A 13,049-nucleotide genomic window follows, 5' to 3' on the forward strand; every position below is an offset into this window, starting at 1 on the left:
CCGCGACACAAAACTCAGCTCCGGAGTAGATCAACCACGCTAGAAGATCCCTTCCCTTCTTGTCTCGTTTCTTTCCAAGTCCTCGCCGTACGGGTGGTCTCACAGCCGCTTCATCGGCTGGTGCGTCGATTTCCCCGAGGCGTCTTTTCTTCCTAAGAAAACTGTCTTGGCAGGAAGTATCTGTCCGCCTGTATTTCGTACTCCGTACATCTACGCCGTCCTGGCAACCGTCCTGTCGTCTTTCAGCCCATGCCATCGCCTGTTTCGCATATCCATCATCCTTGTCCTGCCTCGTCCCCTGTCCACGGCCATCCCACATTAATCCCCAAATGGAGGGCTGCTTGGAAACGAATCTGCAAGTGTGTTTGTTCCTGGCCCTGGATCCGTGTGCCTGATTTTGCGTTCAATCTGCTGGGGTGTACTGCAAGGTCCCCGAATGTGGTCCAGTGGCTCAGTGGCTTGGGTGGTCCATGAAATAGATAAACTCTGGCCTCGCCTCACTTCATTTCATCTCAACTCAATCGACCTTGTGATGGTTGTTCGCTGTGGATGGGTCCGGTTTGATCGTTCGCCAGTGCACCCTTCGACGCTCGCTCCCCACCAACCCACGCTGGTTCTTTGAACGCCAGTCGACAGTCGACCACTCGCCGTCAAGCTCGCCGTCGGCCTCGCCCGTCCATCTCAAGTCCTTTTCAACGCCGTCATCATCACCATGGCCGTCGACTACCCTACGCGGAGTTCGACCGTCGTCGTCGCCAACGCCGCCCTTATCATCATCACCGGCATCTTTTTCTTCGTTCGCCTCTGGGTTCGCCTCGTCATCTTGCACCAAGTCGGTCTCGACGATGTCTTGATTTGGGCTGCATCCCTCTTTGCGTTCAGCCTCGCCCTCACCTCGATTTTGAGTATGTCATTGAGTATCCTCTATTTTTTTTGAACCCGTGGAGTATTCAAGTATTAAGAAAACAGTGACCAAATATGGCATGGGCCTGCACATCGAGGACGTCTCTGCCTCCGACTTGGAGAGCTTCTTGATCCTCCAGTTTGTCTCGGCTGTGTCCTACGTCTGGGCCTTTGTCCTCATCAAGCTGTCCTTTGCCGTCTTCTACCTGCGCGTCATCCCGACCACCGGCTTCCGCCGCCTCAACTTTGTCATCATCGCCATCTTGGCCGCCCAGGGCGTCGAGGAGACCTTTGTCGTCTGCTTTGCCTGCCGCCCCATCTACAAGTTCTGGCGCCCGGCCGTTGAGGGCACCTGTCTGAACCTCTTGAACTTTTACTACATCTCCTTTGGCATCAAGCTGGCCACCGACCTCGTGCTCTTCCTCGAGCCCATCCCGACGCTGCTGCGCCTCAAGCTGCCGTGGGTCAAGCGCGTCGGCCTAATTGTCATGTTCTCGCTCGGCCTCCTGACTTGCGTCATCTCCATTATCCGTGCCACCTACCTCAACGACACCAGCGACGACATCACCTGGCGTCTCATTGACCCCATCGACTGGTCTACCGCTGAGGTCTGCTCACTCATCATCTGCGCCTGCGTGCCCTACGTGCGCAACCTGCTGGCCGAGATTCCGATCCTCAACGAGGCTCTCGGCCTTTCGTCCAACCACTCCAAGGCCTACCCGTCCAACTACGGCCCGCGTTCGGGCCACCAGGACAACTCCATCGCCCTGCAGAGCCAGCGCACCTACATCCAGTCGCGCAACTACAAGGGAGCGGCCGGTGGCAGTGGCGGTGTCGGCGGTGGCAGCAACAACGGCCTGGGCGGTGTCTCGACCCTGGCGTCCGCATCGGCCAATCCCTACGGCGGCGCCAACAACAGCTCCCATCAGCCACACCGCAACCGCGCCACCGAGTCAACCGAGGAGATCTTCCCCAACTACATGGACAAGCAGGGCGGCATTGTCGTGTCGACGGACGTCAAGGTCGCCGTCGAGGAGGGCTCACACCAGAGCCAGGCCCGGTCCAGCTATTCCGAGTCAAGGTGACGACCACACTTGTGCTGTGTTGTCTTCTTGCATTGCCTTGTTGTATGCTAGTCTTATTCCCCCAATGTACGTTGTCTCTTAGTGGTGTCTCTTTTTTTTTCTGTTTTTTTCCAGCCGTCTTGTCGCTTGTGCAGTTGAACTTTAAAAAAAAGCGTGGGACGTTAGAATGATTTATTACACACGAGGTAAATGTGCTACCAATTTCCTTCATGACAAAAATACCTTTTGATTCGTTTTGGATATGTATTACGGTTTGAATATTAGTTAAATAATTACTTTTGTGTAACGCTCAATTCATGACAGTAATCCAATTCCTCCCCTCTTGCCCCCCTGAGTTCATCCCACTGTCACATCTGCCCGTCTGTGCATACAATCATCCCTCACTCTTTTTTGCCTGTCGATCATTGACTCCGTTTCTTTCCTGTTATTCCAACAAACCTGGTTTCTGACAGAAGAATAAAACCTGGACTTCAGCTGGAAGTGGCCCTCCCTCTACGGGCAGGGGCGAGCATTTCAGCTGATCAAAACTCGAAGACTACCCAAACAGCCACTGCACATCACTCTCGGCCGAACTTTTTTTTTTTCCAGCACTCCCGTTTTGCTATTTTCTCCGTTTTCTCCGTTTTCCCCATTTGGTTCGCGGAGGACTGCCCGTAGCGACATGCTTGTTCTGGAAATGATCGTTGCGTCGGTGGGTAAAGGGGCGGAATCCTTGCAGCGCGTTGGGCAAATCTGTATGTTGCATGTTTGCAGAATACGGATGTACATTCGTACGGTTGGTACATTTGCGGACGCAGTTTGGACAGTCGACCCTTGCCTGCTCATTGATTTGTGTTTTATTCGACCCCTATTCAACGAACACCTTCAGCATTGGTTAGCAATCATGTAAAGTGTTACTTTGTATGTTGTATTAGGGCCCGGTTTTACTCCATATTGTTTCGATAAGCACGCACGTTGCATTGCAGCTGTTGACAAGGTTCAGTTTGAAGCGTCGCAGTCATCACAGACTTTATGCTTTTATTTGCTTTTTTACATCGTCCATCAAATGGATCACATCGTCTCACGCTGTCCAATCGATCAAATCACTGATTCTGTTGCAGTCACACCTCGCCAGTCGTGTTGACAACATGCGAAGCACACAGTACGTAAATATTCCTACGTATTACGACGTATTTGCTTTTGATGTTCACTCACCGGGGTCCCTTGCCGTGATGGCTGCGGCACCACACGTCCCAGTTGTATCACGTCTACTGTAGCACCCACAAGCGCCGAGACTGCTCACGTCGTACCCGCGATCAATTTCTCCGAGCGCCCACAACTTTGTGTGCCGTGCTACGCATGACCGCAGACGTTGCTCGTCACGTTATCATCGGCTTGTTTCCTGAGGACGCTATCCTGTCTTTCATTTTATGATGTTAAGATGCAAAAACAAGGTTGCGCAGTTGATTTTGTTGAGAAGTATATATTTCTTTTACACGTGAAATGGCACTTGTTCTTTTTTTTTTTCTATCACGTTTTTCGTTTAAAAAAATTTTTTACAAAAAATAAAATAAAATGTTATTCAGATTTGTTCATTACTTAATATGACAAAACGTAAATGATTACAAAAAAAAAAAAAAAACGTTAAACCATTCAACGTTGGAAACGGCAACACGTCACGAATCGTTTGGGCAACCACAGTCGAAGAGCTCGTTCTCTTGGAGTCGGCCGACGCGGGAATGAAGCGCGAGTTCGTTCAGCCAGTCGTAATTATCGGTACCAGCTCGTAAAGCGGGCGACATTGTCTCTGTGTCTTCCAGTCGGCCAGTCTTTTGCCGCAACATCCATGCCCGACTGAGCGCGCCTTTGGATCGCATGTTGTTGCGGATCGAAATGCGTGTTTTGCCCGAACGGTTATCCAGGCTGTGCTGTCCAACCCTGCTGAACCTGAGACGCCCACCGCCGGCACAGCAATAACAAAGCTAATAGCAGTGTTGTTGAGGCTACTTTAGGACGGTGACTAGCCTGCTTCTGCCGCATTGGTGCCGTCATTGCCACTGGCACCGAACTCATGGAGGCGCCAGCGACGACACAACTCGCCCTGCCCTCCCGACGTCCACAAACGTCACGTGTGGCACCTGGGAGTGAAGCTTGTGGACGGTGTCACCGAGCACCGGGGTACGGTGCTGACGGCTGACAAAAGATATGCAAATGTCAACGGCGGTGTGTATCGCAGTGTCGGGCAAGGATCGTCGGACGTGTTCAGGAGGGAACGGGCAACTGTGGGTGACGAATAATGTTAGAACACGAAGCAAAATTTGTTCAATTTAGCAAGCTCACTAGGATTGGCAACACCTATCCAAGTTGATTTTATCTGCATCGTGCATTGAGGATCATATAAGCTATCCTGCCAAGCAATTTTGTTTTTAAGCCAATGAGTACATAGATTATTAAAAAAAAGTATAAATTAAATATTTACTGTGGACGTAAATCAAACTGCCGAAGCTATGGTGCTATGATTCTTGATGCGATCAAGGTACCGATGGGTTCAGAGGGAACAAATGTAAACAGTAGCAAAGTTTACACTACTACCTTATACCATCACCAACTTAGGATGCTCCCCGCATCAATGTCGACCGTCTGCCTAGAACTGACAGGCTCTGTGCAAGGCCAGTTGTTCTGTCAGTGTCGAAAATAAATTGGTCGGCAATATTCTCGCCGAGTGATCCCACTTCCTGCCAGGTGATGCAGGTGGGCGTATCGGCGTCGACAGGTGCTTTCTTGTCCTGGAAAACGGCTACAAACAGATGTTTTGTGCCCTGAACTACATTGCTCGGATAGATGCGGAAGTCAAGGTTCTCCAGTTCAATATTGGCCGCAAAAGCTGTTTGGTTGCGCAAGTCAATACCGTCGACAACGAGATCTGCAACCACAAAGCCATAGCCATCGCTGGGCGACTGGATAACAGCAGTGTCGCCATTTCCAGATTGGCCGGTGTAGTTTCCGCTGTAGTACGCCGCGGCTTCCGCAGCTGCCAACGCCTCCAGGTCCAGTAAGGCCAAGGAAACAATGTCAGCATAGGCATTGAGATCAGCAGCCGTGCCACTGGTATCGTGGGACAAGATGGCGAATCCTGCACCCAAGTCTGGCGACAGTCCAAAGTAGCTCGCATAGGCTCCGGCATAACCATTCTTCGTAAAGACGTCAAGCACGGTCGAGTTTGCGTACTGGCCCGCATGGTAGATCTCCCACGGACGGCCGACGCCGTTCCGAAGATTGGATGTGTCTGCAATGGGCTGCAGCCAACGGCGTGTCGCGGATGCAGAGATGAGTTCGGACTTCATCATTGCACGACCTGCCCTGGCCAAGTCTCGCGTCGTCGAAAGAAGTGACATTCCACTGCGCGTGAGCAATTTTGTTAGAAAATAAAAAAACACATGATAATCATAAATAATGGGAAACAAAAGGGGAACTAACGCAGGCTCGCCGATGCTTGAGCTGTGAAAGTCCCCACCAAAGACTTGTGATTCAGAGGATGAGGTAAGAAGGCCGCTCCTTGTCATGTTTAGAGGCTGAAGGAAGCTTGCGGACAGGATGGCATCAAAGCTTGTGGCCTTGCACTTTGCCTTGCCGCTTCTCTCGATGGCAAATGCAAGAAGCTGGAACGCTGCGTTGGAGATAATAGGTGTTGTGTCCGGGAGCGCATATGGCGTAGAGGCACCGATCTTCGTGATGAAATCTAATTACGGTCAGCTTGTATCAAACGGTAGATAATCAGCAAGTAGAGGCGTATACTTGATTTGACATGACATACCGTGATAATTGCACTCGCTACCGAGTTGGCAGGCGTAGGCTGGACTGAGGTTAGAACGTTGTGAACCGTCTTTTATATAGGAAAAGATATGAAAAAGAAAAGAAAAAATTACAGTCACGAACAATGCCTGACATCTGGCCAGCCAAAGAACCGATAGAGACGTTATCCCAGTCCACAACGATAGAACCCGAGGACGAACTCGTCTCCAACAACTCAGGCAGAAATACCGTGATAGGCTGCTCCCAGTAACCGTCGCCCATCTGGATCAGCCAGGCATAGACGGTGAAGACTTGAGTCAATGTTCCAGTGGGAAAGATCGTGTCGAGGCCGACCGTTTTGCTGTTAGCCAAGGAAGGAACCGTATGGGAGTAGTCGAAGAAAATGAAATCTTCGTCGTCGCCAGCGTCGGCAATAGAGTAAAGTGCGAGCGAGAATGATGTCGTATTGGGAGAAATGCACCCAAAGTTATCACTGCAACCCGTTTTCACAAGGTTATCAAAAAGTCCACTGAAGGTTGCAGTTGCCTTTTGGATGGCAGAGGACGACTTGTTGATGCCTGGAACTGGGTAGTATGCACGAATGAGAGGACAGGGCTGATAAGGCAAGTCCTGTGCGGACGAAACTGCAGCTAGGCCCGCGAGGAGGGCGACAAGACTTGCTCGATGTTGCATGGTGGCGGAGATAATGTGAGCTGGGGTACCTGTGACAGTCACGAAAAGCTGTGGATGGTGGAAGGAGGATGGGGGATGGTAAACGAGAACAAAAAGTAGACACAGAAGTGGCTGCGCAACACTTATATAGAAGTAAACATGTAAATAAAAGCCCACTACCGATTGTCAATAGATTCGACAATCTGATTCCATTAACGACGACGCTTTATGAATGCAGTTCTTGGCTCACTGCCCTGTAAGTGAGTTGACCCATTTTTTCTCCGTGTCCGTATCCGCATCCGCATCCGTGTATGACCGGTCCTCATCAGCAGATGGCGATTAAGCACAGCCACAATACCACGAAGAAGCTTCTTGAGAGCCGCTGCAATCATTCGTAGAATATGAACTAACACTCCATACACTTTGTGGTACCTATCACTACTGCACCCTTGAATCTCCCCTGCAGGATGGGGCGGTGGAGTCAAGGCACCAAGCTCATCATCTCGGTGACGAACTACGGCCATGGCTCATTTATCAACGTATGGTGTCTTGGCACTGCGAATTGAATTGGCCCGACCGCAATGTATGGAAATATTGTATTTGAACTAATACCAGCGGGCACAAGGACGACGTGTTACAAACCCCGTATGTACCCATCAAATGGAGGGAATTGCCCGTCGAAGAGGATATCCAAAACCGAGTAATCAAGCGTTTGCAGCGCACCTTGGGATTCTATTGGCATATGGAAACCCGACTCTTGTAGAAGAGACGTATCTGCTGCAATAACGCTTGCCGAGTCCATTGGTTGAACAAAACTGCTTGGATTGGAAACTCCTATCGTCGTTGAAGATGACCCTTCTGATGCTGCACCCGGAGTCTGGTTTGAGACTGTCGTCCCAGAGGGCGATATCATTGGGAGATGCTGCTTGTGCCAGGTCTCAATGGCTCGTGCCCTCTTTAAGAACTGGTGAAATGTGCTTTGGTCTTTGGTTTCCGCCGTCGAATTGGCCGAAGCAGCTGGCTCCAACCGTAGGAGTATCTGGCGGAGGGAGTGTCGAATGTCAAGAAAGTGGACAAGTTGATGCGTCAGGGGCGATATTCGGGGGTCCTTGACAAGAACGTCGAGCCGGACCGCAAGAGACAATCCGCAGCTCAGTATCACCCAGGCCATGTTTGTGATGACAAACTCTTCGCCAGGTGTCATGCTCAACAGAAAACCGACCAAAGAACGTGATGCAGATACGACAGACGTCAGGCTTTCGACAAGGCGTGCGTCATATATTATGGCGTTTCCCATCTTCTTATTGCCAAAAGGGAAGCCGGGCAGAGTCATCTGGCCAAGTATAAGCTCAAGAAAACTAACTTGCAAGGACATCGTGGCTATGATGTTAAATGTCCGCCGTCACGTGATATCGAGGGGGTAGTTTACTTACAACTGTCGCTCAATGGAAATGAGAGAGATGACTTGAAAGAGTCTAATTCCTCCCGCATGGAGGCCGTTCTTGTATATCCATCATCTTGGGGAGCTGCCGGTAACTTCAAAATATCATCGGCAGCCTCTAAAAGTTCCTGCAAACGTACAATGTACTGAATATATGCATCCGACGGGTATTCTGCCAGAACAGAGAGTTTGACAGCACTCTCTAGGACAAAGGCAGTGCGTGGGAAATGTCTCAACTTCTGCATGACAATGGAGGATCTAAAACTATGTCAGTGCATGTGGCAGATTAGAATGGTATGGCCACAGCGATGATACTCACATGGACGACAAGTAATACGTGCCGATGAGAGCTCGCAGTTCTTCCGTGCTCCATTCTGTAGGAAACTCTTCTGTATCGTCCGGGGCAGGCTTTTCCACATTCCATAATGCAATGGATTTTGGCCGGTCCAACCTCAGATCAGACACGATACTTGTGGCAAGATGCAAATGCTGAGAATACTTCCGTGGCCTTGGTTGATAATGCGCCCTGGATTTGGTACATTTGTTAGTTATTCATTCAAGCAAGACCGGCGCAGAGGCTGTTCTTACCATGCCGAGTGCACCAAAAGACCTTGCAATAGGTCAAGCGACGCTATATTTCCATGTATCATTTTCTCTGCCACAGTGGCATTGAAAGACCGGCTGAGTCGGTTTTGCAAGATGCTGTTGCCGTAACTGGCTGCGGCCAAAATGGCAAGGTATAGACAAGGCCGCTGCTCCTGCAGTATCACCGGTGCCACATTTTTTGGTATGTGTACAAACGGGAAATGTGGTAGCATGCGGCTGCTGTAGAAGTGCAACAACGAGGCAGCGTTGTCGTCGCTAACATGACCTGGTGATGTAGATGCGGGCAACGAGGATATACCAACAGGCGATACAGACACACGTTGCCTACGCACTTCTAAACGATCGGGGCCATTTGTACTCCGAGTGTGCCTACCATGCGGTCTGCCGTGGCGCGCTATGGCAAATACACAGTCTTTGTGCAGGCGCAGGCACCGGTCGCATGAGCCTGAGTCCTGTGTGCGGTCACACCGGATTTTGGCGTGGAAGCATGTTTCGCAGGTTTTCAACCGTGGCGGTTCTCGAGAACCTTGTGTCGGTGGCGTCATATGTATGATGGCTATAATGTGTATTTGAGGTTAATTATGGCCCGTTGCGCGTCCCTTCGCGAACATGTTTGAGGCAGGAGTGAGATTGAAGGTACGCGGGGGAAGGAAGGAGCGAGGCGGTCAACGGTGGCAGAATACGGCTGTGCCTCTCGCCATTGACTGCAATACATTGCGAGGGACATCGTATGTAGAGAGTGTTTGGTCAATCTGGGGAAAGAAGAATAGCGAAAGAGAGGCGATAAAAAGGAAAGATGGAAAGATGAATTGTTGCCAAAGAAGACATGTTACCAACGCTGCCATTCCAGATCATGGCAAACGAGGTCGACATCACCATTGATGCGGGTACGCTGACAGAAAAGTACAGCATACGCATGTCGACGTTGGAAAAATTTATGGAGTGTGAGAATAAGCTCTGATTTCCTCCTTGGACATAACGAGTGGGGTGCCATTTCAGATGCAAACGCTGTTGAGAGGTAACTGACCAACGAAGATAAAATGCACCTGACGCTTATTATTCCTCCCCATTTGTTTTAAAGCATAATTGCAATTGCGATGCAGAATGACCACCCATTGAGGAAGGTGCGAACCATTTAGCAGAGCCGATTTCATACTTCAAATACATTGTGTAGTCAGCCAGCAAACGTGACAAGTGGGCCCACGACACGACCAGAATGCTTATCGTACTAAATCCGTCACTGCTCCCTGAATATCCCCAGAGGGCACTGCGCCCAGTGAAGCAGATGGTACATGGCATGAGGATGTGACCTCTTCGTCAAATTACTAGTTTAGTCCACAGACGAAATAGGTGACAGCAAATACACTTAGCCCGTATCTAGTCAATTCGAAGCACAAACTGACAAATCGTTAATGATATTACGTTGAGGCAAGTCCGAAACATTTCGTGGAGCTGATTTTCATATTTAGTGTGCCGTTACAGTAAACGTGACGAGACCCACAACTCGACGAGAATGTCAATGTACGTTAGCTGTTGTTCCTTCCTAAACTGCCTCCAAAGGGTACTTCACGTGGAGAGGGCGTGTCGACGACTGAGCGACGAAAATTTCTCACTTTCTTCCTTGCAAACAACATTGAATATCCCCAGCATCGCCACATCCCACGCGTCAAAATACAACGCCAACCGCACTGGCGGCATATAAAGATATGCACGGCATACGTAACAATAACAAGGCCAATATTAACCATGACATATATAGATCAGACCCCGATTTAAGCATCTATGCTATCCACAGCGAGAACCTATAATAACACACACCTCGACACCACAAGAAAATTTGATACAGACCTACAACTACTTAGCCGCCCTACGGCAACCTACATATTTTATCTTCTGATTCGGGCTACATTGACAATCGGCAGTAGCGCCTCTGGGGCGGCCTACCCAAAGTTGTGTAAGTGCAATTTGTGGATCTTTGTCGACGTTGCTTTGTTGCTCGTCCTGGCGTGCCTTCTTCCCTTTATGCCTTCCTCACATGGTAAGTTTGTTTGCTGCTTATTTACGGATAAACAAACCTGTCCAACAGGCTTGTCAATTCTTCAACATGTCCACACACCAGCGATTTATCAGTGACGACGACACCCACCACCACGCATAAACACAACAACGTGTAAGTAATGGCCCCATTAACCATCTATCTGGCTGATACGGCAAAAACTAACAAATGATGGGTTTCTTCTTCAAACAGATCGACTTCGCTTTTTGAATCGACGCCGGTGGTCGACTAAGGCTACCACCAACACCACTAGTAGCACTAGAACTGTACGAGCGCGCGCCAGCTGCTGTGTAAAGCTGCAGCTGGTTTCTCGCGTAGTTGCATATGCTAGGCAAGCTCGGTGCTGGCTGAGTTGGAGAGACCCATGCTAAGAAAAGAAGAAATTGGTGACAAAGAAGCGACGGCTAATAAATACCCAAACTATCCAGGGCTACTGTTTAACTATTAGCTGAGCTTGGATAGATCGTCGAGTCACTCCAGCAGCCTATTGCTATTCGGAACACATTCACGCCGCGCAATACATCAATAACACAACCATGGATTCATTTCCTTTGCAACATCCTTGACGGCGTCCTCGTTTGGGATTCACCTCCACGGGTGCTTATCAGACGATGCTAGTGACTAGGCATCGTGGCCACCGAGTGCCTAATACTAGGTTCCAGGGCGAATTGTCTATCTACCTTTGGTAAACAGAGCCTGTTACCTGGGTTATCCCCAAGCACAAAGCAAAGCACGAAGGATTTGTCACCTGCGTACATAATTGCTGAATTTCACCGGGATATTCCGCCTGAACATCCTGTTTGGAGGGCAATCGCATCACTTTTGAGGCCACATGCCACGTGCGCCAACGGCAGCGTGACCATGGTAGCCGCTGCCGTGATTGCGGAGGCCTACAAGGAGGGACCCATCGCCAACTTTGCAGACACCTCCGCGAAGCTTTTTATCGGGGCAGTCCTTGTAAAAGTCGTGCCCTGGAAATACGGCAAGAAAAAGGCACGCGAGGGAATCTTGAAAGTGGTAGGATGGCTTCCAGGAGCCATAGAAAACGGTGCGGACACGGTCGGTGAATGGGCGGCTGCCATTGGGAAGATGCTGCGCCGGAAGAAAACTGCTACGCCCTTTGATGAGGAGGGCCAGGGCGATCAGGAGAATTGGGGTGATTCTGCGAGTCAAGAGGGACGGCCCAGCCCAGGGGGGCGGCAAGACCGGAACAGTGGTGAAGAGGCGTGATGTCGTCGTTGAGTTGCGAAATACGCCGAGCGGCCCGCGTCAGCGTTAAGGTTTTCTTTTCTTTTTTTTTTTTTGTCTTATCACTACCGGGCGTAAATAGATGCCTCCTTGTATTTTTATTTATTAACCTGTAAGTATTGTTATGGGGGTCCATAGGGCACAGACTGGCACCTCTTCGTGGTGCCTTGGACGGGTAATTGCTTCACAAGGAAACCAAGACAAGGAAGGCGAATAAGGATTGGAATTGAAATTAATTGTGTATTACCTGATATATTTACTATTTGATAAGTGAGTTGCCGTTTCAGTCGATATTTTTTGTTCTGGCCCGTTGTTTGGTTCACCGCGTTGTTGACTGAAATGGGAGAAATCGAATATACAGACAGGTAAACACGAACCGTATTTTACCGAGACGCCTTTATTTGTATGCTCGAGGCGACTTACGTGGAGTAGTGAACAAAAGTAGGACTAGTGGTTGACGGTGAAGGTGTTGTTAGCTGCGTTAATCTTTCGTATAAGAAATTGACAACATATCTGCTACCACGCCTTGAAATTGCGCGAGACTACACGGACAAATACAATAAAACACAGATTTGCCACTTATCAGTCACGTTTCTGTGGTTGCAGGCGTGGCCTTAACCTGCCAACCAAAGTTCTCCTGGTTCTCGCCCAACAGCCACCCAGTTGTCAATCAAGATGGCGGTCACATAATCATCAGTAAAAGTTGGCTTGGTCACGGGCGGCTGTACTTGATTACTGTAACAAAGTTCCGTTTTGTCAACCTTTAAGCGTATATAAATTGATCCTTCTGTTCCAGTATTTCTTCGTCCTTTACAATAATAGCATTTCCACCCCACACGATCACTACCAGCTGCCCTGTTCAATCCACACTTCACTTTCCAACCATGGATAACGGATACGAACTTGTTAGCGATTCCAAAAGTGAGACTACGGTAGTTGACAGTGATATTGCCCTCTCTGTCACCGCGCCATGTGATATCGACGAAGCAAGCATATTAAAGAACACAATGGACACAAATGACACGAAAACAACAAACTTTACGCTATTACCTTCACCTCCTCAAGGCCATTTTAATATGGACAATGTACTAGACGATGCGGAACGCCTTACGAAGGCCATACACGACGCCATCACGGACATCTACACAGCAACACTGTCGCTAGCAAACAAGTACCCCAAGCTCACGAAACATTGCCCCCGTAAAGCTGCATCCCGCGTTGTTGCGATTCTCGAGCACTTTGCGGAAATTATTACTGCGCTACCTGC

The 13,049-nt window shown here is 49.5% G+C and overlaps 3 protein-coding genes across 3 annotated transcripts; 2 read left to right on the top strand and 1 right to left on the bottom strand.

Annotated features, from left to right (window-relative positions):
- Nucleotides 1–712: 712 nt before the first annotated feature.
- Nucleotides 713–1,988, top strand: SPBR_05964 (uncharacterized protein; the record flags this gene model as incomplete). The annotated part of the gene is made up of 2 exons (XM_040764226.1): nt 713–905; nt 970–1,988. The coding sequence occupies 2 exons, from the start codon at nt 713–715 to the stop codon at nt 1,986–1,988; spliced, it is 1,212 nt and encodes a 403-aa protein (XP_040621833.1).
- A 2,588-nt stretch (nt 1,989–4,576) lies between these two features.
- SPBR_06172 (uncharacterized protein) lies at nt 4,577–5,311 on the bottom strand (the record flags this gene model as incomplete). The annotated part of the gene is made up of 1 exon (XM_040764434.1): nt 4,577–5,311. The coding sequence occupies one exon, from the start codon at nt 5,309–5,311 to the stop codon at nt 4,577–4,579; it is 735 nt and encodes a 244-aa protein (XP_040621834.1).
- Nucleotides 5,312–11,395: 6,084 nt separating this feature from the next.
- On the top strand, nt 11,396–11,764 carry SPBR_06272 (uncharacterized protein; the record flags this gene model as incomplete). The annotated part of the gene is made up of 1 exon (XM_040764534.1): nt 11,396–11,764. The coding sequence occupies one exon, from the start codon at nt 11,396–11,398 to the stop codon at nt 11,762–11,764; it is 369 nt and encodes a 122-aa protein (XP_040621835.1).
- Nucleotides 11,765–13,049: the final 1,285 nt, after the last annotated feature.

Source organism: Sporothrix brasiliensis, assembly GCF_000820605.1.
Source record: "Sporothrix brasiliensis 5110 chromosome Unknown Cont15, whole genome shotgun sequence".
Lineage (NCBI taxonomy): Eukaryota > Fungi > Ascomycota > Sordariomycetes > Ophiostomatales > Ophiostomataceae > Sporothrix > Sporothrix brasiliensis.